The following is a 27,343-nucleotide window of genomic DNA, read 5'->3' on the forward strand; positions in this document are numbered from 1 at the left end:
CAAAAACAAATTAAAGAATGGTGGAGATGGGCAAAGGGGGATATCTGCAATAGTGTCAACAATAGAATAAGAAAATAATTAAAAAAAAAAAAAAAAAAAAAGAATGTACAATATACTGTCATTAAACCCACCTTGTTAAATGATTCCAGAATACCTTCCTTAAAGGTCCTCTCATCCCTCTCACATCATTTAGGAGGTAGAGTAACAAACAACTTTCTTAATGTGCTCTTTTCATTAGAATTAACCTACAAACCACATTTCAGAAGAGTCCCTGTTCCCTTGTAACTTGGCTAGGTAGATGGGTAGATATTTAAAGGCATCACTTTGTCCAAAATGTTCTTCATCTTCATCTAAATCTAAGCATTGGAGACTACTTCCAATTTGAGACTATATTTCCCTTGAATCTATTTTCACATAAATTTAGTTTAAGGCATGAGACTGGTCAAAAATTATCGACCATTTCAGTTCAACTTTTCTACTGCTGTCGTCTCCTTAATATCCATAAAGCAATTTATAAATGGCATTTACCACATTGCAGCAGAAAGTTTGACTCATGTAGTTGATCTTGGAAACACACATGTGGGCTGTGGGAGATAAATAGAGGTTTCAGTGCTGTTAAGAAGATATTGAAGGACCATTTGTCTCCATGTCTAGGCCACTATGAATAACACTTCAATGAACGTAGAGGGTGCATATGTCTTTGCAAATAAATGTTTTCAAATTTGGGGAATAGATATCCAGAATAGAGTTTGTTGGGTCATATGGAAACTCTATTCCTAATTTTTTGAGAAACCTCCATACTGTTTTCTGTAGTGGCTGTACCAGTTTACATTTCCACTAGCAGTGAATGAGGGATCCTTTTTCTCCACAACCTCTCCAACACTTGTTATTATTTGTCCTGTTGATAAAAGGCATTCTAACAGGTGTGAGGTGATATCTCATTGTAGTTTTGATTTGCATTTCCTTAGTAGCTAGTGAATTTGAGCATCTTTTCATATATCTGTTGGCCAACTGTATGTCTTCTTGGGAGAAGTGTCTGTTCAGTTCCTCTGCCCACTTTTTAATTGGATTGTTTTTTGGTGTTGAGTTGTATGAGTTTCTTATATATTTTGGATATTAACCCTTACCAGAGCTGTTGTTTGCAAATATTATCTCCCATTTGGTTGGCTGTTTTTTGTTTTGTTGGTGGTTCTTTTGCTGTGCAGAAGCTTTTAATTTGATACGATTCCATTCATTTATTTTTGCCTTTACTTCCCTTGCCTTTGTGGTCAAATTCATAAAATGTTCTTTATGACCAAGGTTCATAAGTTTAGTACCTATATTTTCTTCTGTGTAATTTATTGTTTCAGCTCTTATATTTAGGCCTTTGATTAATTTTGTGTTTATTTTTGTATGTAAGGACAAACAGTAGTCTAGTTTCATTCTTTTGCAGGTGACTTTCCAATTTTCCCAGCACCATTTACTGAAGAGGCTTTTTTCCCCTTCATTTTATGTTTTTGGCTCCTTTATTGAAAATTATTTTCTGTAAACATGTTAGTTGTTTTCTGGGCTTTCAATTCTATCCCTTTGGTTTATGTATCTATTTTTCTGCCAATAACATGCTGTGTGTGTGTTTTTCTTTAATTATTATTGTCACTTTGTAGTATTATTTGAAGTCAAGGAGTGTGATAACTCTGGCTTTGTCCCTTTTTTTAAGGATTGCTTTGGCTAGTCAGGGTATTTTATGGTTCCACACAAAGCTCATAATTTTTTGTCTTATTTCTTTAAAATATTGGGCTTCAGATGATTGCATAAAGAAGATGTAGTACATATATACAATGGAATACTACTTAGCCACAAGAAAAGCTGAAATACTGCCATTGGCAACAACATGGATGGATCTTCAGAATATGATGCTACGTGAAATAAGTCACACACAAAATGTTAAGAACTATATGATTTTACTAATATGTAGGATATAAAACTTGAAGCAATAAATGAACAAACAAGAAACAACAAATAAAACTTATAGACACAGACAACAGTATGGTGGTTAGCAGAAGGAAAAGGGGTGGAAAGCTTGGTAAAGGGCAAAGGGGATCAAATATATAGTGAGGGAAGATGATTTGACTTTGGGTGGTGGGCACACAATGCAATATGAAGATCATGTATTATAGAAATGTACACTTGAAACCTATTATATATTTTATAATATATATAAAAATATATATATTTTATAATATATATAAAAACCTATTATATGTCACCCCACTGGTTAATAAAAAGAAATATAATAAAATAAAATTACAACAACAACAAAAAATTTGTATCTCTAGAGGTCTAAAGTGCTCAATCCTCGTCTTCATTCTGTCCTTCCTTCTCAGGGAGCTACCAACCAAGGAAGCTAGGTGAAGGAATAATAACCAAATAGGAAACAATGACCACTTTGATGTTAGCATGGGAAGCACCCACTTGCAGGTGGAATCTAAAGAAACAAAACCCATAAATACTATTTTAATAACTATGTATGGTACCAGATGGGTACTAGATTTATCAGGGTGATCACTTAGTAAATTATATAATGTCTAATCATTGGGCTGTACACCTGAAACTAATATAATATTTTATGTGAACTGTAATTGAAAAATAAAAATATATTTAAAGTAAAAAATAAAAAACAAAACAAAATAAGTAATGCCATTTTATTGTGATGACTTGGTTGTCAGATGTATTCTGTCCAGATATAGTTGACGTAGGAGACTGTAGTATGACCAAATGTATTTCTTGAAGACAATACTTGTATCAAGAAATGTTAACTGAGGTTTCTTCTTCTTTCTTTGTCTTGTCAAAGGCATTTACTATATTCTGCATCAGCATGATTGAAAATAATAGTAATAAAGTAATGAAACTAACTGCCTAAAAGGTCTTTTGGGTGCTTTGTCCTATGCATATATGCAAAACCAATGGACACAGGCAATAGTACAGTGAAGGCGGGAGTGGGGGAGGGGGAGGAGGGGTCAAGGGGGAAAAGAAGGAAGGACATTTGTAATACTTTCAACAATAAAGATAAAAATAAAATAAAAAATACTTCCCATGGCACAGTTGACACTGAACAAAGAAGGAATGCTTCCTCTTCAAGTCCATGGTTGATTCCTGAAAGAAATGTCAGTCACAATATTGATTTTACCAGTAATATCAAATGTCTGCTTTACTGACTGAATCCTCTTCTGTAAATCATTTCAACCTAACAGAAATCTATTGTCCTTTGCTTCTTTACACCCATAAATATTTTCCTTGTCTGTGGTGGCATGTTGTCATCAAAGTTGATGGCCATATAGAGATGTAGAAAAAGACTTTACTCTGGAAATTTTACCTTCTTTTATTTTTACAGGATTGATTTGATCCTTGATGGTCTTACTATAGCAGACATGACTTTTAACCAGTACGTGCCTTTAAATTTTTTTTACAATTAATAGTGGGTTCTAGACATTAAATTTCATATCCCAAATTACTTAGTTTATATAAATTGTGACACTAAATTTTGAACAGAATGTTTCCACAGTCACAAAAGCATATGGAAAATATATGTGATAAATACATAGATAGTGATAGCTTTAAATACATCAAAATTTCTCTGGCTGCTATTTTTCAATAAATGGAAGAAAATTTCAAGGCAAAATTTGATGTTTTTGAAATATATCTTTCTTAATAGAGGAATCAACTTTCAGTTGACCTGGACTTATTTCTACAAAACCTTCTAAAATAAGGAAAGCAGCCCTGGCCGGTTTTGCTCAGCAGTTAGAGCGTCGGCCTGCGGTCCAGAGAGACCCGGGTTGGGTTCCCGCTAAGGGCGCGTACCTTGGTTGCAGTTTGTCCCCGGCCCTGGTTGGTCGTGCGGTGGCAGCCACTCGATGTGTCCCTTTCACATCGATGTTTCTCTCTCTCTATCTCTTCCTCTCTCTCCCTCCCACTCTATCTGTAAAAAAATGGAAAAATGTCCTCGGGTGAGGATTAAAAAAAATAAAATAAGGAAAGCAGGTATTCAGTGAATCAAGTGCTATTTCTACGTCGTTCAGGTCATGTCGAGTGCAATTGGCACATTCACATCAGAGCCTTCTGGTTTTGCATGACTAGTCTTCAATCTACTGAATGCAGTGAAATTTAGAGCCGCAAATTCATTTTAGATAACTGTCCTGGCCTAAACCCGGCTTTCAGAAATTGCCATGTATTTATCATATTATGATAAAATTATTGTGGCATAATATTGTAAATGTTGTCTGATCTCTCAAGTTGACTATAATTATAAAAGGGTGAGGGAGAGCTCAGTCTTTACTTTTGTTATGAAAATACTTAAATATTTTAAAGTCAGATACTACATCAAATAACTTTTGAGTTTCCAAGTCTGAAAAACAAGAAATCCATTAAAAAGTATAGATAAAGATAGATATCAGTTTTTTCTGATATCTGATAGATATCAGATATTTACATTGTTTTCTTATTAACATAAAGTTCATTTTTACTTGTTTTATAAAAAGTATTGATTGAATTAGAGAGAGAGAGGAAGGGAGAAAGGGAGGGAGGGAGAAAGAGAGAGAGAGAGAAACGTTTATTTGTTCTTCCACTTATTTATGCATTCGTTGATTGATTCTTGAATGTGCCCTGACCTGGGATCAGACCCACAACCCTAGTGCATTAGGAGGATACTCCAACCAACTGAGCCAATGTGCCAAGACTTGCTTGTTTTTTAATAAAGGCCATACATTTAATAAACCTTAATCTACACTGTAATGTGGTAGGATTTGGACCATATCATTTTCCCATTTGGACTTTGTTTCTTATTCATTTTCTCTAATAAGTTTGATCATATGCCTTTCCTGTTTTTTCTCTCTTGAGGTAACTTGGTCTAATGTTATTTTCATTTTTCACAATGTTGCCAAAAGGTTTATTTCTTTTTTGCCAGTCACCGATATGGAGGGTTTATTATATCCTAATTGTAATTCATTGACATTTTAGCAACCCGCCTATTCATAATGAAGCACTACAAAATCTCTGGACCATCCTATGTTTGAAAGAGATGTTACCATACATTAAAGTATATCTGTTGCTTTGTCTATTTACAAACTTTGAAAATCAAGGGCTAATGTCATTTTTAAATGATATTAAATAATTTCTTAATTATATGTAGGTCTTTGTGTTTTATATTCTTTATTTTTACTTTCTAAAATCATTATTAAGTTTATAAATATTTTCACTTCTAAAAAATTTATTTTGGCCCTGGCCGGTTTGGCTCAGCGGTTAGAGCATCAGCCTGCAGTCCCGAGAGACCCGGGTTCAGTTCCCGCTAAGGGCACGTACTTCGGTTGCAGTTTGTCCCCTGCCCTGGTTGGTCGTGTGGGTGGCAGCCACTCGATGTGTCCCTTTCACATCGATGTTTCTCTCTCTCTCTCTTTTCCTCTCTCTCCCTCCCACTCTACCTGAACAAAAAAAATGGAAAAAATGTCCTCGGGTGAGGATAAAAAATATATTTTGCTTTTTTAAAAGTTAGATTTATTAAAGTATAACTTACATAGAGTAGTATTTCCCCTTTTCAGTGTATAGCTTTAATAATCACATAAAATCATGTACCCATCACCATTATTAAAATATAGAGCAGTTCAAACGCCCCCCCAAAATTCCACCATTCCTGGTAGAAACTCATCCTCACCCCTAGATTCTGACAACCTTTAATCTGTTTCCTGTCCCTATTACTTGCCTTTTTTAGAGTGTCATGTAAATAAAATCATCATAGAGTTTTGTTTTGTTTTTTCACTTAGAAACATGCATTTGAGATTCAGTCACAGGTTTCAAATATGAGTAGTTTGTTCCTGTTTATTGTCTGGCAGTGTTCCCTGGTGTGGCTGTACTTACATTTGATTCTTCATTCACAGTAGCAAGCTATTTGAGTTATTTCCAGTTTATGGCAATCATAAATAAAGGTGCTCTGAGTGTTTGCATCTCGTTTCTGTATGCGTATACATTGTATTTATCATGGATCAGTAGCTCAAAGTAGATAACTGAATCTTAATGTAAATATAGGTTTTAACTTTGTAGAAAACTGTTATCTTGTTTTTTCAAGTGGCTGTGCAGTTTTTCATTCCAACCAGCAATATATGAGCGTTCTAGCTGTTCAACATTCTTGTCCTTACTAGGTCTTGTCAATATTTTTTTTAAATTTAGACATTCTATACCCATAATTAGGTATAGATATACCTAATTATGGTTTTAATTTCAATTTTTTTCTAGTGACTATGTTGAGTATCTTTTTATATTTGCCATCCCTGTATCTTTCCTGATGACATGCCTGTTCGAATACTTTACCCAATTTTTAATTGGATTGTTTTCTTATTATTGACTTTTGAGAGTTCTTTGTATGTTCTGGGTATGAGGTCTTTATGAGATATGTGTTTTGCAATTATTTTCTCCCAGTCAGCTTGTCTTTTTATTTTTTTAACAGTGTTTTTCTAAGAGTTCGTCTCTGTCTCCTTTTTTTAAACTTCAATTTTAGTCTATCCTCTTTCCATTTCTAAGCCCTCAGATTAACAAATTTGCACCAATTCTTAATGAACAAATTACAGTATAACTTCTGGAATGTATGGGGTTAGAAGATACCTGACTTTAAAGATAGCATGGTTCTGTATAACATTTACTTGAATAATGTAACAATCAGGAATTCTCTTGGCTGAAAATAGAAAAAAATCTAACTTTGTGGCCTAAACAAATAGGACGATTTTTCCTTGTTACAAGTTGAGAGGAAGGCAGCTACCTGCCAGGATTCATTATATCCACACTAAGGACGAGAAGTAGACATGGAAAAAGAACAGAACTTGTACCAAGAGAGAAGCGCTTTCCCAGAAGCCTCTCTGCTATTTCTAATTGAATTCTCATTGGGCAGAACTGGGTCACAGGGCCAGGTGATGCTCAGCCGAGCAGGTTGGGTTAAGAGGGCCAGCCTAACGTCTTCCTCCCACCACAGTTTTGAAATAACATCAAAATATGAAAGATAATAAAACTATAAGAGCAGAAGACATAACAATCAAAATCTAGGTTTTAACACAGGGATTTTTTTCCACACTTTGCTGGCCAAATAGCTAACTTCTAAAAGCATCGTTCCAACTGCATCTTAAGCATGGATATAAAAGTAATAATGGAAATATAGTAGCTATTATTATAAGAATAATGGGTTATGGCTTATGAGGCCACATGCTTTATCTTCTTTGCTTCTTTGGGGCTTTATATACCTGGAAAGTAAGATACATAGATTTTAGGGAGTTTAAAGTCACTTAAAAAAGGGATCCAGGGCAAGAAACTCATGATATAGAATTGTTATGCTTTACCTTCCTTTTTGTAGCAATCAAGGTTTTCAAAATCAAGAATGATTTAGTGTAAAGTTTATATTGAGACACTGTCTACATAGCCTATATATACATGTATAAATGAAATATCAAAAGCAAAAATCCTCTTGCACTAGAATTTTAGCTCTTTGCCTTAAACTCTATCTAAATGGGAATTCTATTGTAAAATTGGTAAATAAATTGAAGTTAAAACAAAGCTTTTACTTTATTAGTGTTTGTTATTCTCTCAGTGATAAAATTTCCATCCAGGAAAAGGAGTTTATTTGCTTTCGAATACAAAGAAAAATAAAATTTAAATAATTTATTTTTTTTAATGTACGACACCCGCTCTATCATGAACATTAATGTTAATTCAAAGTTTTAGAAGTATTCTTTCCTATTTTGGCCTAGGTGCCTAACATCCTAACTAGAATGTTAGCAGAACAAATGAATGAATGAATGAACCTTCTGAACCAACTCACTACACTTCCATTGCCTTTACTGAATTAATATGTATTTATACATTTTCAATAGCTTGCAATATGTTCTAACTATGCAAAGTGCCATTGAATCTGTGGTAATTACTCAAAGTTAGGAAATTACTAACACTAAAATGTCAGGTAAAACTGTTAGAGTGTCTATCAGTTGTTGGACTTTCACTAGGAACTAAACCCATCTTAACCAGTGGAATGTGTTTAGAAACGCTGTCGCTAAAGATTGCCAGAAGTTTGGGGACCCAAAGGATTCTGTAGACTGTAAGCCCCACTGTCCCTTGTTTAGCTCACTTTTAGTTTTCCCCGTAAGAAATCCTTTAGGATATCTGGTAAGATACTTTAGCTTTCCGTGAAAAAACGCATTCAATATTTCACAAACACTTTTACAATTGTCCTTGTAAAGTAAGAGAGGCAAAGATATATTTTATCCCTTAGGGAATGAGAGGCTACAAAACTCTCATAAGGTGATACAACTATTAGAAATAGAATTAATATCTCTACGTTTTGACTTGACTCTGTCACCAGACCTTGTCCCCTTCAGCCCATTTTGGAAAATCAACTAATTGGAATCTACTATTTCATTAAAAAAGGAAAAAGAACACCGGCAATAATATTGGAATTATTTCACTTAATCTTTGTATATTGTGTTCCTAAAGGAGGATCAAAATCCTACTTCACTTTCCTTCGGGGGGATGAATGTGTTGTTTTCAGAATTGTATCACACATTGACAACCACCACTTCTGTTAGGGCAGGCGCCATATGAAACCTCAATACCTTTATTCAAAATAGAAATAAATACTTTTGACACCTGCAAGGTTTCCTTTCCACACATGCTGCCAGAATAGCAAATGGTCTGATGCTGTCCTAATAGAAGAAAGTCTGCCGTGGCTGAAAGAGGAAAGATGTTGGAGGCCGTGAGGTGTGAATCTCTGTACTAAATCTGCCACTAAGTAGCTGTGTGATCACAGGCTGTTTCCTTGGGTGTAGAGCGCCTGAATCACATATCTATGAATGAGCTCATAGATATAAAGTGCTTAGCAGTACACTTGGCTTAGAGTAAGCCCTCATTAAATGCACACCAGAATCATGATACATTTACTCCAAAAACTATTTATGGAACTTTTCCAAGACCCTTTACTCTGTGCTATACAAGTGTGTTTTTACGAATTACTGCATATGAGAAGGAACTAAGGAACAATTCCTTAGTTCGGGCTTTCTCAGTCTCAACACGCCTGACATTTTGGCAGACAATTCTTTGTGGCGGGGATGCCCTGAGCACTGTGGGGTGTTTCGCAGCACTGGGCAGACCCCAGGAGCACTGCCCTCCTCCCTGTTTGCGACCACACAAAATGTTTCCAGACGTGGCCAAATGCGGCCTGGGGGTTGGGGGGAGCTTTGGCCCCAGGTGAGCACTACAGTTTTCAATCTTCTTCACGAAAAGTGTCGATGAATTTACAATCCTAGAAGATTTCTTTCCAAAAGATTGAAGTCAAATAATGTGGGAAACATTAAATAATAATAATAATTGGCCCAATTGTATTCATATAAGGCTCAAACTTAGGTCCCTTAGTCAGTATAACCTGTATGCTTTCGACAACATCATGATTTCTGGGTCCAGAGTTCACCCCCTTTCTTACTATTTCATCTAAATGTTAACATGAACCCATAGTTGATATCTTAGTGTGTTACTGCTTTTAAGAATCTCTTACTTGTCTTGTTTTTGCTCCTGAATACTTTTTTTTATCTATAAATTATGAGTATGCTATGAATAGTAACATACTCTCCAACATGCAAAGAAAAGATAGTCATCCTGGTTTTGTGGAATATTAATTCAGAAAACTATTTCTAAAGTGTTATATGGATCCAGGAAGTAATATTTTTATCACATATTTGACAGACAGAGCTATATAGGATGCTAAAATATTTTTACCACCAAAGTACTTTGTATAATATATGTAAGAAAACTGAGTTTCTACATTTGATAAACATGGAAAGCCAAATTAAAAACTTATGAATAAAGGTGATTGCCTTCTCTGCCCCAAACTCCCCCCCTCAAAAAAAATACAAGGGATTTTTGGTCCAAATCATCAGAATAATTGACTCAGGCCTATTTCACTTTGTAATGGGAAACTTTTGTATTGCGATGAAAATGTATCGTCCTATCTTCAATGAAAGAATTAATATGCTTAATGTCTTACACATTCTTTTTTTTTTATGTGAACATTTTAGGTGTATCAATATATGCACGAAACGATAACTGTTAATGGCTGTCCCGAATTCCGTGCCAGGGCCACAGCAAAGGTAAGGCTTGAGTAACTTTAAAAATATATTTAACCCCAGTGATCTAGTAATTGATTGTGCGCGTGTGTGTTTCAGGTATTCTCGTGTGTACACTGTAAGAGAATTTAGACATCAGTGGCAGCCCAGAGTCTAGAACCAGTACTACTTCCCAGGTAAAAATCCTAACGGAAAATTGAACGTTTCTGCTGCTTCTGTAGCTTAAGAAAGGAGAATGATTTCATTAAACTCACTAAATGTCCATTTGGCACAAGCAAATCTACTGATTCATTCTATGAAATACTACTTGGTTTTCTGACACATTCCTCTGATCCAAAAGAACCTGTTCCCTGTTCAGTGCATGAAGATTCATTTGCACAAATCTAAAGATTTGATTTAAGTTAATCGTTAAGAGAACTGACCTGACACTCAGTGATACAGGTTCTTCCAGGTGTCCAGCAGAGTAGTGCGTAGCTGAAAGAATGTGATGCTAACCCAAAAGGAAGGCCTGTCACCTTTTGTGGTAGTAACCACATTTGCTCTTTAAAAACTTAAATCCAGATATTGTAGAGACCCTACTGATGGAAACGTTACAGCGACAGGATCAGGAAATTATCTGGAAAATAGTCCATTAGGAAATAATAGTTTTAAGCTAAAATTGCCAGTGCAGTTCTTATTGTACAAATACAGAAATGTCATAACACATAGACACTTACTTTTTTAAAGTGTTTTTGTTTTTAATAATGTATGAGAACTAAGAACTGGTGAAAATCGTCAGAATTTTGAATTTAATTCTTTTTTGTGTTACATCACCCCTTGTTTGGTTTCCCTCCTGATGTCTTAGATATCATCCTGCAACAGAACACTGTAGATTGGTAAGGGTTTTTTTTTTTTTTTTTTTTTTTTTTTTTTTTTTAACCTAAGCAAAAAAGAGGGTATTATTATCTTTATATCATGCTTTGCTTGTACTGAAGTGGAACACACACAGAAAAAAAAATGATCCCTACATGGTTTAATTAAGGGGAGAGTGAATTATGTAGTGTTTTAACATTCTCATTTCTTATTCATGTAGAACAGCAGGAGAGCAGCATAATGTTGCAATAGCACAATATTTTCTGGTTGTTTCTGGGCTGTCTGCATTGCATCCATGTCAGCCATTAAAATCTATGCATGATGACAAGGTTTGCATGAGCAAATGCATGTAGCTGAAAATAAGCCATTATTTCCATATCATTCACTGTCTTCCACTAAATGCAGACAGTAGCATAATGCTAAATTGACATGATAATGCTGTGTGTGGAAAAGAATGTACAGTACTTGGGAATCAATATTTTTATAGTGTTGGTTAAATCACTTTATAGTAGGCATCTAATCAACTCTGCTTAAGAAAGGTTAATCGAGGTGGAAAATGAGCAGGCAGAGAATCTTTTCTTGATAGAAACTGCTTAAATGCTGTAATTTTATTTCCATGAGGGGTGGGAACTAATGGTAAGTTGTTGACTTCAACATATTTTTTAAAAATTAATGTATGAATTTTAAAATAAAATTATGTCCATATTTTGTGAGTCTAGGTATAAAACTATAGACTGCTCATTGTGCCTACATTGCTATAGTCGTTGAAATAGTAATGTAAAATGTCGGGGTGGGGGGGGAACCGGAGAGAAGAGGACCTCTCAAAATAATATGAAATATTGACATGTAATAATAATCTGTTTTAATCTATTATTGTATTATAGCTTTTATTTTTTTTTTAGGCATCCTCAGAAAATAATTTTTGCTAAGCCAGTGGTCTGGCAATAGCAAAATTATAGATGTATTTACCAGTATATATACATATAAGTGCTTCTCAGTGTATTGAATACATATTTATAAAGATTTGTGTACAAGCACCAGGGTAGACTATGTCATACAAAGAAGTGTAAGCCACAAACTCTGCCCTTCAGGTGACAGTGGTCACTGTACATACATAATAATTACAGTATATGTGCCATATGTAGGTAGCATTTGGCCCAAACCTATTTGGAGAACAAGAATAGGAGGAATTCCATCTAACTGAAGGAATTGGAAAAATTTTTTTTTGAAGAAGGGACGTTTTTATCGTAATGAATAATGTCTAGAGAGCTAGAAATAAATAGCTGGGCTGGGCTGCGCTTTACCAAAGAAAAGGACTCACATCTGGATGAAGAACACCGCTCCATTTCGTGTTCTTTCCTTCACAGGAGAAGGCTATAAAAATAGGAGGAGTTGCCTGATTTCCCCACCGCAAAGCCTATGCTTCGCCTTACTTCCCTCGTTTTATTACCAAGTAACCGTCTTTTCTTTCAGGCAACAGTTGCAGCTTTTGCTGCTAGCGAAGGTCACTCCCACCCTCGGGTAGTCGAACTGCCAAAGACTGATGAAGGCCTTGGTTTTAACGTGATGGGAGGAAAGGAGCAAAATTCCCCCATTTATATCTCTCGCATCATTCCCGGAGGGGTGGCGGAAAGACACGGAGGCCTCAAAAGAGGAGACCAGCTGCTATCGGTGAACGGAGTGGTATGTTCATAAAATATCCCAAGGTGTGCTCCTTAAGCACATCCTCCCCCGCCCCCGCTGTTCCTGAAGTCAGTGCTGAAATCCTGGAACGAATCATAATTTGGGCTCCAAATGGCTAAGCTTTGATGAATAGTAAACCAGCCAAAGCAGTAATTTTACAGTTTTATGTCTCATTTCATCTTGTTCAGATACAGTATGTGTGAACTATCTGGAAAATCATCCCAACTGGTAGAATTTTTCTCATATATACTTTAATTGAATTAATGTTTAGAAAAACATATTTATTTCTAGGCAGTTTTTATTCAAAATTGCTATAAGAAAATACGTTTTCAAAATAAAGATAAAACTCATTACCCTATATTTTTTATTTTAATTAAAGAAAAAGGATAATTCTAATGTATATATAATACATATGGAAAAGGCTACTGCGCGGATCATTTTTAAGCCTAGTGGGCAGCTATAGTGTAATAAAAATGTCAGCCTCCCCCACAAAAATGTTTGATTACATTATCTGTTATTCAATATATATTTTAATATTCATATGAAGTTAAAGTAAATTAAAATGTATAATATTTCAAACTAAAAGCTGGAACATACTTTTTTTATAACCTTATATTCTTTGGATGCCATTACTTCTGCATGTAATAATGAATTACCAAAGAAATACCTTATTATAAAATGAATAATTTTCTCTTCATATCTTCTACATACAGCAAAAGTAAATAACCTAAAAGCACACATTTCAGAAGTATAAATAGTAACATGTCGATTACTTTTCTATTACCTTTCTTTTTCCTAAGAACTTAAGATTTTAATAAACTAGATATTTTTTGTCGACATATGATTTCTGTTTAGACTATCTACAATAAAATTTACTTTAAAATGTAATATTTTATTGGTAACTATGGAGGGGAATTGTTCTGTATTTGTATCTTGTATTTTATTTCTTTTTAGTAGTTTTATAGACCCCCAAACTATCCATTAAATTCTGCTGATCTCTGATGTATATGAAAATAGTCAGTCCGTGAATATTATCTCTATCATTTCAGCATTCCAATTCTAAAATTACCATTTCAGTTACTTTTCTCTATGTAACAATGCTTTGAGATGAGCTCTTTATTGACCTTTAGATAACTATGACTTTTTCAAAACATGTTTCAACTGATAATTTCAGAGTCAAACTTTCTTGTAGACTGCTCTAGAGCTTGGTCATGTAATTATGTCACAAAGTAATTAATCTGTGCCTTAGTGTATAAATTTACAATTTTTCTGAATATATTGGGGAGGCCTAAACAAATTAGAGATTTTAAAACATGAAAAGTACAAAAAGGAACCAAAAATATATTAATATTAATAGTAATTGTAGTTATATAAAGCAACAATGAATATATATTAAATCACTTTAATAGGTAGTTAACTTTTAGCTACCTGTCAAGGTGAGCTAAAGAGGCTTTATTTAACCCACACATTTGCAAGGAACACAGCTGTAGGCATTTAATAATTACCCATCCATTTCTTGCAATGACTCTACCACCCAATATCCATATGATTATGGATTAATATCCCCTCAACTTGAATTTTCTAATTGGGATAAGGGGGATAGTAACTTGAAGGGTGCTGATGACAATTAAAATAAGACAAAATGTCGCTTGAGAACTATCCAGTGATAGTTTGGTCAGACACATCTTTGGTAGGTAAGGGAGGTTACTGATGCAGGTTGAAGAGGGTTAGAAGTCCTCCTATGATGATGCTCATGCTAATTATGTTAAAGCAACTTCTGCTATACTTACAGGCACATTTTAGCAAATACTTTTTTCGCAAAAAGGCATTAAATGGATTCATGCAGCCTCTTCCATAAGTTAGATGAAATCATAGTTTCCTGTCCATTCAGATGTTCCAATCATTACCCTAGAAAGAAGGTTTTCTGGAGGCAGATAAAACATTTCAAGACCAGAATTTTGGTATCTCTATGTTCAGCATCAGACAACCAGAAATTGTATTAAACTGATCATTGTTAATAGGAAAGTTTAGCAATCAAACTTATGCCACTAATCCTATGGTACAGGCCATGGGCCTCTTTATGATTTTTGTACCCTGTTCATGTGGGGAATGTCTCCAGAAGTCTTTAGTATTCCACCGAGATTAAGTAGAATATTCATTAAATAAATTCTATTTATCGTTCTTGTTGATGAGTCACTAATTTCGCCAATGAGAATCACTTCTGCCATATTTTTGCTAGTAAGCAAAACATTATTTGTTCATTGAAATAGGTATAACAAATATTTTTATAATGGCCAACCTCTAAAGTGTTGCCTTTCTGATATAATGCTTGCTGACCACATTGGATTGGCTTTAAAAGCTCCTAAATTTGGTGTTTAAAATATTGCACATCCATATACTCAGACCATGTATTATAAATGACCTATTTTTAAATATTTAAAAGTTAGTTGTATACATTTTAAGTGTCTAATATTTATCAGATGTTCACCAAGAGGTAGTTTTCTTTCTGCAGATGAGAAACTGTACAGCCCAGTGTGTTTCCCGTGGTCACACAAAGAGTAGTTAATCTAAGCAAAGACCCTGGGCTTCTAACACCCAGCTCAGAAGTGTTTTCAGTATAAATGATTCCAGTCAAACACAAGTACTTAATGAAAAAAAATTACTCTTTAATGAAAGGGTCAAAAGATAAATAAATAAAGAGAGAAAACATTAGCAGATGATCAAATTATTACTGTTTACACTTAAAATAAAGAATCATTTATGGAAGTGAATATGGAAAATTTTCAGAACATACCATTCTAAACTGAGAACAAATTCTGGAAGGACGTGATCTGTAGGGCTAAAAAAAACCTTAACTACTTCAGAACTCTAGGGAAAGCTTTCTAATGCCCTACTTAGAAAGTAAAGAAATAATTCCATGCATCTCTAAACATTTGAAAAGATAGAGCATCTTAGAAGTCAAAAAGAAGGAAACTCATAACACCTCAGCTATCCTTGGGAGAAATTTATTTTTTCCTATCCCTGAGCTCCAAGAGAAATTTCCTATGGGATTTCCACTAATGAGACATTGAATCACCCAATTGAATTTTATAGAAAATACAGAGGCCTTTTGTGTATGGCTGCTTAAGTCAACCCTCAGTACAAACTTAGAGCTGAATTCTCAATGAAAATTTAACATTAACAGTAAGTCAAGATGTTACAGGTAGAATTTATAGCTTTTGAATGATCTCCTTTCACCCTTTTATGTCCAAGTATTTTATCAACAATTTTGAGGAAAGACTAAAGGACTCTTCATAAAGACAACAGCCAAGGTGGAGCCAGCAGGGACAGTAAATGCATTTAGTGATAGAGTCCAGATATAAAAGTATTTTTTTTTATCCTCACCAGAGGACATTTTTGCATTTACCTTCAAATAGAGTGGAAGGGAGAGATGGGGGGTGGAGAGAGATACATCAATGGGAGAGAGACACATCGAGTGGTCGCCACCACACAGCCCCAGCTGGGGTGGGGACAAACTGCAAGTGAGGGACATGCCCTTAGCGGGAACCGAACCCGGGACCCTCTGGTCCACAGGCTGATGCTCTAAGCACTGACCCAAACCGGCCAGGGCCAGATATAAAAGTATTTCAATAGAATTGCACAAATGGCTTAATTTAATGAGAATCCATATGAAGTCCTGCTCTTACACCCAGAAAACCAGCTACTTATGTGCAGAATTAGGAAGGAATGGCTAAATATCAAACCCTGGAAAAAACAAAACAAAACAAAAAAACGTGTTAATGTGATAGTAGGAGCCGTGAATACAAATATGTGCACAGATACGGGAGGAGGTGGGTCCAGCTCTTGACCCTTCTGTCAGCTCACAGCCCAGGGTGCTACGCGACCCTGCTTCCATTCTTACAAAGAACAATAAGCTAGTTCAGAGATGAGAAGTCTTACATACGATGAACTTGTTAAAGAAGGACTGGAGCTGTCTGGGAGAGAGAAGAAAACCTCGGGAACGATGGCTGTCTCCAGTCTTCCTACGTTGTGTGAGGCACCAGATGGCGGAGCCAAGACCAATGCATGAAAATCACAAGGAAGGCAGATTTCATCTTATTATAACAAAGGGTCTTTAAGCACTTAGAGCTCTATAAATAGGGAAAGACTGAAGCATGAAATAGTATGCATCCATCGTCTGAGGTTTTAATCAGAGATTAGAAGACCACTGGCAAGACTATTTCAAAATATGTGTACTGTGTAGAGCTGAAACAGTGGGCCCAAGGCTCCGTCTAACCCTGTGACTCTGATCTATGTCTTCAGATGAGATTTTGATGAGATTGCCATTTACTCCTATACACGCGCACACACGCGCACACGCACACACACCCACATACACACACACACACCCCTTATACAGTTAAGGAGGCTCTACCTAGTCTCTGTACACACTACTGAGACATTTTTTCTGAACAGAAAGATTATAAATACACTATAATATAATACTTAGAATACTTTTTATTTACTTAGTGCTTTATTTTATTTTTTTTATCCTCACCCGAGGACATTTTTCGATATTTTGTTCCGATAGAGTGGGAGGGAGAGAGAGAGAGAAACATCGACGTGAAAGCGACACATCGAGTGGCTGCCACCCACACGACCCAACCAGGGCCGGGGACAAACTGCAACCAAGGTACGTGCCCTTAGCGGGAACCGAACCCGGGTCTCACCGGACCGCAGGCCGACGCTCTAACTGCTGAGCCAAACCGGCCAGGGCTACTTAGTGCTTTATTGTTTATGAGCAATATTCACAAGAGATTCTCCCATTTGTTCTCAAAATTGTCTCATGAAATGGGTAGGGCCACAGCCTGCACACGCGCGCGCGCTCTGTCTCTCTCTCTCTCTCTCTCTCTCTCTCTCTCTCTCTCTCTCTCTCGCTCTCTCTCGGATACACACAAATGTGCACACAAACCCACACCCAATTATATACACATGAAGTAAATTTCAACCTTTATCATGATCATCATTGATGCTTACCAAATGTAATTATTATTTGAAAAGTCAATCCCACTGAAGTCTGTAAGCTCTGTGGACTGTGCCAATGTCCGTTTTCTGGTTTCACTATTATACAGTAGTTCTATAAGATGTTCATATTCGGGCAATCTGTGTGAAGGGTGCTTGGGACTTCCCCATACATTTATTTTCAACTTCCTGTGTATTTATCATTGTTTTCTGATAATTTTTTAAGGAGGAAAGCCGAAAAGAATCAACCTGAAATATGACATCCTACCAGGACTGAAGGGAGAGAGGCAGGTGGGGAGCAGGAAGCAGAGGACAGAAAGATAAAATAAAATCACAAGAACTTTAAAAATATGTCCTAGAGCAGAGAGTCTTTCATTAGCATTTGAAACCCACACATAGTTTTAAAGCATCACTGGTGGGAAAATTGCTGCTAAATTCGCCCAGCTCTGTAGTTAATCCTAAATAAAACTTTCGATACAGTGTATGCACAGTGCTAATTGATTTTTAAGCGTAACAGACAAATGAGTAAAAATTTGGGGATAGAACAGAATAAATTGTTTTCCTGGAATCTAGCCTTTTTCCGTTTTATAAATATCTTTGCCAAGTTAAGAGTGAGTACTCACAGCCTACATTGTTTATGGAGAAAGACGGTCAGGTGTGAAGCGAGGATGGAAAATATTACATTAAAATGCTTGCCCCATTGACAGCAGTAATTGTTTGTTCATTGCCTTGTCTTTAGTCTTAGACCAGTCCCTGCACGTGGTCGAAGCTCCATATACAGTTTTTAACTCAAGGCTCCACTGTAAACATTTTACATAATGAGTTTATTTCTCCATAATGATCTTTTGTGGTGGGTTCTGTTATAAGCACTCTCATTTTACAAATGAGGAAACTGAGGAAGAGAAAGATCAAGCAACTTGCCTAAGGTTAAACAGTTACTGAATGACAGAGCTGGACATTCTAACCCAGGCATTTTGGCCTTATTCGTCATACTTGAAGGGTAAATCAGTATCTTAGCCATTCATAAATTAGACTTTTCATGTATGGCGTAGAAAAGATCAAGGTGTCTTCACCTTTATGGGTTTTCATAAGAGCATTTTGGGTGGGGAAAGGGTCTATTGTTTTTCTCAAGTTCTCATAAGAGGCTATGACCTTTAAAAAGTTGAGAAATAGTCTAAAAAAATAGTAACGTTTTGAAAAAGGAGGAGATTACCAGCATTCAAAAGGCTCAGAATACGGAGAGGGCATAAAGAGTTTGTTTTGAATGCATTTGAGTTGTGCCTTGTCTACCTAACTCATCTCTCCACTTTGTGCCAGGCACGGAAACCTCAGGGACCAGAGTGTGGCTTGAACAGCCAGGCACAGAAACCTCAGGGACCAGAGAGTGGCCTGAACAGCCAGGCAGAGCCCTGGTGCACACTCACTGTCCAGGTCCGCTGACTTAGAAGGGCACACAGGCAGACATAAAGAGGAGGAAGGCAAGCCACAGCCTCGGTTGCCCCAGAGGCCTGGGGTGAGCATCCCACCTGTGCTAGATGTTTCAAAACGTTACTGAGGTCGAAAATAGAGCAATACCCCTCAGATTCTCTCTGCCTAGGAGTCATTCCCAGATCCTTTACCTTTCTTGGCATCTGAGTGGGAGGTTGTTTGGGTTATAATTAAATAGAAGTGCAAACTGGAATTGCAGTTAAGTGTTGAAAATTTTTGTTCACTGAATGACATCATGTGACACTCCACTCCAGATTATGAAGGAGCCAAGACAAGTACAATTAGGTTGTTTTATTCCATTCACTTTTGAAATGGAACAGACAAGGCAGCATACTCGGGTATATTTTGCAATGCTGAGCAGGTGGCATCGAGTCCCCTTCGTTCTAAATTCGCTCATGATAAGAGTTCTTTTCATTTAAAAAAATGGAACAGGAAGATATTGTGCTATCCTAATAGAACCAGTAACAATAGCTCACCGGCTGGAAGTGCTACATTCTCACCCTGTGATTTCAGCCAGCAGCAGTGAGCACCAGGTATATTAGCTCTTGGACATTGCTAGACCAACTCGAGCTTTGAGCAACACACTGAGATGGTGTTGATAAAATTGATTGAAAATGTATCACTGCCAGAACACATTCACATTTAGCTACTGTTAAAGTACAAATCTCTAGATGCTAGGGAGCAGTCTCACACATGGGGTCAGACTGACCTCAATCTCTCTTTAGATTACTGATCATGGATATCTGACTATTCAATTTAGTTGCTGGTGCAGTCTTTTTCATAGTTATTACCATCATTTTCTTACCATTTGTTGTTTGCATTTTCCTCATCTTGTGCTATTTTCACAAAGTTTTTTGTTCCTTCAACAATTATTTGTAGAGCAATTGTTATGTGGCAGCTGCTGAGCTAAGCCCTGGTTATAGATGGTGAACAGAACAGCAAAGGTTCTAAGCCTCTTGGAACGTTCTGCCTGGTCAAGGGTAAGAAAATGACAATGATGATAAATATATGCATATGAATGTATATGTAACATGATATATCCACCCCTTATCCCACCCTAAAGGAAAGTCCTTCAGTGATTCAGTTCAGTTCTACATTGGCCAAAGTAATGAGATTTTTACTCCCTGTGTGTATTAGGTTATTATGGTTGTTATAACAAGTTATCACAAACTTATTAGCTTACACAATAAAAATTTATTCTCTCACCATCCTGGAGGCCCGAAATCAGAAATCAGTTTGAATGGCCCAGATTCAAGGTTTGAGCAGGAGTATGCTCCCTCAAGCAGCTCCAGAGGAGATCCCTGTCTTGCTTCTTCCATCTGCAGGTGGCTGCCTGCCGTCCTTGACTTATGGCCTCTTCACTCGAATCTCTGCCTCCACAGGAATATTACCTTCTTCTCTGTGTCACATCTTCCTCTACTTCCCTCTTGTAAGGATACTTGTCATTGCATGTAGGGCCCACCAAGATGATACAGAATAATCTCCCCAAAATCCTTAACTTAACCACATTGGCAAAGCCCCTTTTTCCTCATACGGCAACATTTACAGGTTCCAGGAAGTAAGACCCCATGTCTTTAAGGACCATTATCCAGCCTCCTAGTGTGTTAATACCCCAAATCCAGAGGGTTTACAAGTGTCCAGGACAACAAACGGGACCAGCTGTCCACAGACCATGGACACGTTGGTTTTCCACTCTGATGACAGCACATGCTGAGCATTTCCACTCTGCTCCTGGTTCTGACAATGCAAGTTCTTTCTTCCCCTCCTGCTTTGGGTATCTTTCTCCTTTATAGTCAATGAAGCCCCTCAGCCTCATCTTCCTCCTTCCTGCAGCCCCAACCTTGTCTAGTCTTTGGATGGTGAAAAAAGGCAAGCATCTCTTTTTAGCTTACAGCCACAGGCTTTCAATTAATTTTGAGTCCTTTTTTGTTGTTGTTGTTCCCTAGGTGTGGGCTGAAGGAAGCAATGGGGGAGGGGAAATACACAAAGAACACAAATCTACACGTTAGGATATAACACTGCCTTAAAATTAAATGCTATGGCAAGTGTCAAAGGGGAAAAGGAGAAGGAAATAAGGTGTCATGTAAAAGAATAAGAGGCATGCTATTAATAGCATTAGGAATGGCTTTTCTGAGGGGTGAAATTTAAGCCAAGACTGAGGGCAAGAAAGAGCCAGGCATCATCAGAAGAAAGAGCCTGTGAGAAGCTCCCCAGGTAAGGAAGTCCATGGCTGGCCTTGTAGGAGTGGCTGAATGAAGAACAGAGTGACTGGGGCATCACTGGAGAGTGACTGGAGGGTTACATGAGAGCTGAGGAGTTGTTTGGGAGCCAGATGAGGCACATTCATATAGGCTCTACCAAAGAGGTTCCATTTTTATTTATTTTAAATACAAAATGAATCTCAGTGTTGTCCATCAGCTCTAAATCTGGTGATGTGCTAAGAATTTCTGATACCTTCAATGACTGTTCATTAAGTAGTGAGAAAATACTTTTCCTCTATTTTAGTGTTTTATTATTATTTTGTATATTAAAATGTTCTTTCTATACTTTAAACCAGTTCACTAAGTTTAGACTTAACAACTATTAAAATCCCCCATTGAATATTCAAATTCAGAGGCAGTTGGATCCCATTTATTGGAAGGTCTTGACAAGCCCTTGATTTCTTTGGCATCCTTACACCTGCAAAACTGATGTAACGACACCTGTTCTATGTGCCTTTCTTAACACTTATGAGGATAAAAGAGAGAATTAATAAATATACCATTGGCAAAAATGAGACCTTATATTTCTACAAAACACAGCAGTATTACTGTATATTATTCTTAAACAGCTTTTTTAAGTCGCACTCCCAGATGGGTCTCTCTATATTTACTATTGCGACAAAGACTCAATCTACAAAAGCAGAAAATGTAAATATAGCAATCATCCTTTTTCTGTTGGCTGAGAAATATGTGGTTCATCTCCAGAGAATACAGTGTTTGCCTTCAAGTTCTGTGCTAGGTCAAGTTCTGGCATCCTTGATGCTTTGTAGAACTCACCAAAACCAATTACTGGTTATTGCTTTAACCTTTGGTAGAGAAGCCAACTTCTATCACCTGAAAGCTATGCTTTATGATTCAGCTGATGCCTAACTTGCTGGAGAAGGAACATTCTTCTAACTTATTCAAAGTTGGCCTACAGACTGCCGGCACCCACCTAAAGCAGAGTTGCAATGTTGTTATACCACAGCTGCATAAGTATGCCTAATGAAATGCAAACCGAGTTAAGGCTCCAGTTTTCTATAATGGATTTTGATCTTGTTTTTTTCTTGATTTTTCTCAAAGAGAAAAGACACTGATACAAATGGGACTCAAATAACATATCAGACATCATGTGTGCTTACTAGGAGGTTCATATGAGATGCCCCAACTCTAACTTCACTGGAAGGTGCTGAGCCTCAGATGCGAGGAACGCAGTGAGAGTCTTGGCAGTTATATTGCCACAACCTCGCCTTTCTTAGTTCAGCCATGGGGCGTGGCCACTTTTAAAGAAGTTGTGTGGTACTAATACAAAACAATATTGAATATAAATATATTTTCTATTAAAAAATTTAAAGGACCCAAAACGAATAAAAGCAACTAGTTTGAAAACAATAAAATCCCATGTGTGCATTTTTTTCCTTTGTTTCTCTTGCCTTAGGTGTGATATCAGTGAAAATTCTGCTGTGTATGATGTCTGAAATTTTGTTGCCTGGCTTTTAGAATTTTTATGGATTCATGAGTTAAATTTAAGTCTTTTATCCATTTTTAGTTTATTCTTGTGTATGGTGTAAGTTGGTGGTCTAGCTTCATTTTTTTGCAAGTAGCTGTCCAAATTTCCCAGCACCATTTATTGAAGAGACTGTCTTGACTCCACTGTATGCTCTTGCCACCTTTGTCAAATATTAATTGGGTATATTGTCTTGGGTCAATTTCTGGGTTCTCTGTTCTGTTCCATTGATCTGTCTGTTCTTGTGCCAGTACCAGGCTGTTTTGATTACAGTGGCTTTGTAGTGTAACCTGATATCTGGTATTGTGATCCCTCCTACTTTGTTCTTTTTTTCAAGATTACTATGGCTATTGGGAGTCTTTTGGGTTCCATATAAATTTTTGGAGTGTTTGTTCTAGTTCTGTGAAATATGTCGTTGGTATTTTCATGGGGATTGTATTGAATCTATAGATTGCTTTGGGTAGTATGGACATTTTAATGATGTTAATTCTTCCAATCCATGAACAAGGTATGTGCTTCCACAGTTTTATATCTTTCTCTATTTCTTTTATCAATGACCTTTAGTTTTCTGTGAAGAGATCCTTTACTTCTTTGGTTAAGTTTATTCCTAGGTATCTTAATTTTTTTTGCTGCCATGGTAAATGGGATTGTTTTCTTAGTTTCTCTTTCTGTGATTCCTCATTGGTGTATAAGAATGCCATTCTTATACATTCTTATACATTCTTGACATTAATTTTGTATGCTTCTGCACAGCAAAAGAAACAATCATCAAAATGGAAAAGGGAACCCACCATATGGGAGACCATATTGCCAATGATGCATCAGATAAGGGATTAATTTCTAAAATATATAGAGTACTCATACAACTCCATAAAAGGAAGACAAAGTACCCAATTAAAAAATGGGTAGAGGAACTAAATAGACACCTCTCCAAACAGAACATACAAATGGTCAAGAGACATATGAAAAAATGCTCGATGTCACTAATTATCAGAGAGATGTAAATTAAAACAACAATGAGGTATCACCTCACACCTGTCAGAATGGCCGCCATCAACAAATCATCAAACAACAAGTGTTGGCAAGGGTGTGAAGAAAAGGGGACTCTAGTACACTGATGGTGGGAATGCAGACTGGTGCAGCCACTATGGAAAACAATATAGTGTTACCTCAAAAAATTAAAAATTGAACTTCCATTTGACCCAGTGATCCCACTGCTGGGAATATACCCTAAGAAGCCTGAAACACCAATCAGATAGAATATATGTACCCCCATGTTCATAGCAGCACTATTTACAATAGTTAAGATCTGGAAACAGCCCAAATGTCCATCAGTAGAGGAATGGATAAAAAAGCAGTGGTACATATACACAATGGAGTACTATGCAGCTGTAAGGAAGAAAGATTTCTTATCCTTTGAGACAACATGGAGGGACCAGGAAAGTATTATCCTAAGTGAAACAGGCCAAGCAGAGAAAGACAAATATCACATGATCTCACTTACGTGTGGAATATAATGAACATAACATTCTGAGGAACGGGGTAGTCCCAGAGACGTGGAAGTGGGGTACAGACTGATAGTCCCCATAAGAGGGGATGGGATGGGGGAGATAAACCACAGAACTTATATGCATGTATGCATGAACAATGGACATGGACAACAAAGCTGGGGACAGGGCGGGGAGGGAGGGGGAGGAGCGAATCAGTGGGGGGAAAAGTAGAAACATCTGTAACAAAAATAAATTAATTAATTAATTTAAAAAAAGAAAAAGAAACAGCTGTAACAAAAACAAATTAATAAAAATAATTGAAACAACAAAACAAAAACCAAACAAACAAAACTTGATCATACAAATAATAAAATAAAATATAAATCTAGGTTTAAAAATGGTTGTATGGTGTGTCATTTTGAACCATAGGCCTTACCTGCTTGGTTTGTTCTCTTCTGTCAGATGCAGAATCATTAGTTGGTAATTTTAATCACTGTTGACTTTACTCTAAAATGTAAATTACATTCCAGTCGTTTGGTGGCATCTAAACTCTTCTCAAGAGAAGTGATATTTCTATTCATAGGTGTGCCTGTTATCACCAACAACTGTGTAAATATAGCATAGCTTAAGATTCAAGAATGTAACTTTGAATACAAACCCAGGCATGAGACTTTACATCCTGGAGTTTCCATCTACGTATGTTGTCATTATATTTTTGAATCAAGTGGCAAGGCTGGCATGCACCAGATTTGATCCCCTAGCATTGGCCTAGCCTAGTTCATCACCCAGCTCAGCCTTTTCACTCTGAACTCATTGCTATATCTCCATTAGTCATTACATATTCAGAAATATAGTAAAATGTGATGATGGAAATGTTGAGGGTTCTAGACTGTCTCTGAGCTTCTATTTCTGAAAGCCCAGGAAGCGTAATGCTTCACTGGATTTGGTTTTGCCAAGGGCTGTCCTTGAATCAGCAGTGATACATTTCGCTACCGTGGGTCGAAGAGGAGGTTATATAAAAGGGTGGAGATGACCAAGTGGGAATTGTGTCCATCTCAAGAGGAAACACCAGATCTAGCCAGTTATTGCCATTGAGGCATGTGAACAATGTTGGCAGATGATTCAGAATTTAAAAAACAAACAAACAAACAAACAAACAAAAACCTTCTGGCTTTGTAGAAGAGATGACAGGATAGGTAGGATCTTAAAGGTTAAATAGTGGTCATCCAGGGACATGTCAGAGTGAGTGGGCTGGTGGAGGAATCCTGCAGGCAACGGGGACAAGGTGTGCACAAACCTAAAAAACAGCATGTCATGTGTAGCTGAAGAAGGCCAGGTGTGGTGGAGTTGAGGTTGGAGGGGTGGACAGGGCCATGTCACAGCAGGCCCCCTAAGCCTTGAGAAGGAGCCTGGACTTACCACTGAAGGTGGTAGGAAATGGCAAACAGAAATGGTTTTGTTCCGGCAACTGCCAGCTTGTGGGGGTGTAGAAGTGTAGGAAAACTGGAGGTGGGGAGACCAACTAGAATTCTCTAGGAGTTTGGGAGAGACATGGTGAAGGTCTTAAGTGAAAGAAGAGGAATTAGGATGGAGGGGAAGGAAGAGATATGAAAACTCTTTTGGAGACAATGGTATATAATCAAGACCACGTGATTGATTGGATATGCGATAAAGGAGAGAGAATTACCAAGGCAATCCCAAGTTCCTGGCATGGATCCCATCTCCTGTTGATACAGGAGAAAAGAGAGCTCAGGTGAGAAAGTGAGGAGCTTGATACTTAGTAGTTTGTGGTATGTGTGTGTCATCCAGGTGAAAGTGTACAATACTGAATGATTTCCTTTGGTTTTGGATAAGGGCATAGGTTTTAATTTAGCTTTACAGGTGTTAATTTTAAATGAATTAACTGAGTTCTAGCAAACTGAGAGCATTTCAAAGCAGGAAACTTTTTTTTTTAAATTTCTACTCTGTAAACTCCTCACTAAATTGCATTTGTCTTAACCAGAGTTCTCTTGGAACCGTTAATATTTTGAACTGGATAATTCTTTCTTGAGGAGGCTGTTCTGTGCATTGTGGGATGTTTAGCAGCGTACCTGGCCGGTGCTACTCCCTGCTCCAATGGTGACATCAAAAATGTCTTCAGATGTTGTCAACTGTCCTCTGAGGAGGAAAAAATCATGCCTGTTTGAGAACCATTACCTTAACCTAAATTAGTCCAATTTCATGGAGGCTGACACAAACCAAACAGGAGCTGCACTGTTAACATCTGGATTGCATACATTATACATTGTATGGTGTATGCGACTAGAATAGCCTTCTACAAAATTGTAGCACATAGGGAATTGCACAGATGGCCCATTCCGGGAGAGCCTTCCTTCCAGGCTTGTCTCTGCATTGAGGGGTCTGTGGAAAAGAGCCCTGCAGTGGCCTTACTTGCTATGAATGGCAAAGGCCAAGAGATTGACAGCTCCTTACTATTGAATTTATCTCTGTAGGCAAACAGTAATTTTTAAAAGATTTTTTAATTGATTTTTTTTTCTTTTAGAGAGAGAGAAATATTGATGTGAAAGCAAAACATCAATCAGCTGCCTCCTACATGCCACCAGCCTGGGATTGAGGCCATAACTTTGGGCATGTGCCCTGACCAGGAATCAAGCCAGCAACCCTTCAGTGCACATGATGCCCAACCAACTGAGCCACACCAGCCAGGGCACAAACAGTATTTTAAGAATACCACCTTAAAGGCTTTAACCAGACTGTCAAAAAATAATTATCAATGTGCCCTATGCCTGGTACTGAGGAAGAAACAGTTTAAACAAAACACAGATCATATCCTAAAGGGGCTTAGTTTTATCTAATTCTCCTAGAAACATTGTTAAGTTTTTCATAAATAGAAGTGGTTACGTTACTCATAATTTGCCTTAGCTTTAGCTTTGGGTGATTTGTAGAAATATTGTACCGATG

At 37.0% G+C, this 27,343-nt stretch overlaps 1 protein-coding gene across 2 annotated transcripts in view; it reads left to right on the top strand.

Annotated features, from left to right (window-relative positions):
* The window catches only part of LIN7A (lin-7 homolog A, crumbs cell polarity complex component), a 148,645-nt gene that overhangs the window by 96,365 nt on the left and 24,937 nt on the right, over positions 1 to 27,343 (top strand). For both annotated transcript variants that reach the window (XM_036252719.1, XM_036252718.1), the window contains exons 3-4: positions 10,074 to 10,145; positions 12,447 to 12,656. In XM_036252719.1, coding sequence (XP_036108612.1) covers positions 10,074 to 10,145; positions 12,447 to 12,656 — 282 coding nt within the window. The remainder of the gene's footprint in view (positions 1 to 10,073; positions 10,146 to 12,446; positions 12,657 to 27,343) is intronic.

The sequence above is a fragment of the Molossus molossus genome, unplaced genomic scaffold, assembly GCF_014108415.1.
Source record: "Molossus molossus isolate mMolMol1 unplaced genomic scaffold, mMolMol1.p scaffold_m16_p_10, whole genome shotgun sequence".
In the NCBI taxonomy this organism is placed as follows: Eukaryota; Metazoa; Chordata; class Mammalia; order Chiroptera; family Molossidae; genus Molossus; species Molossus molossus.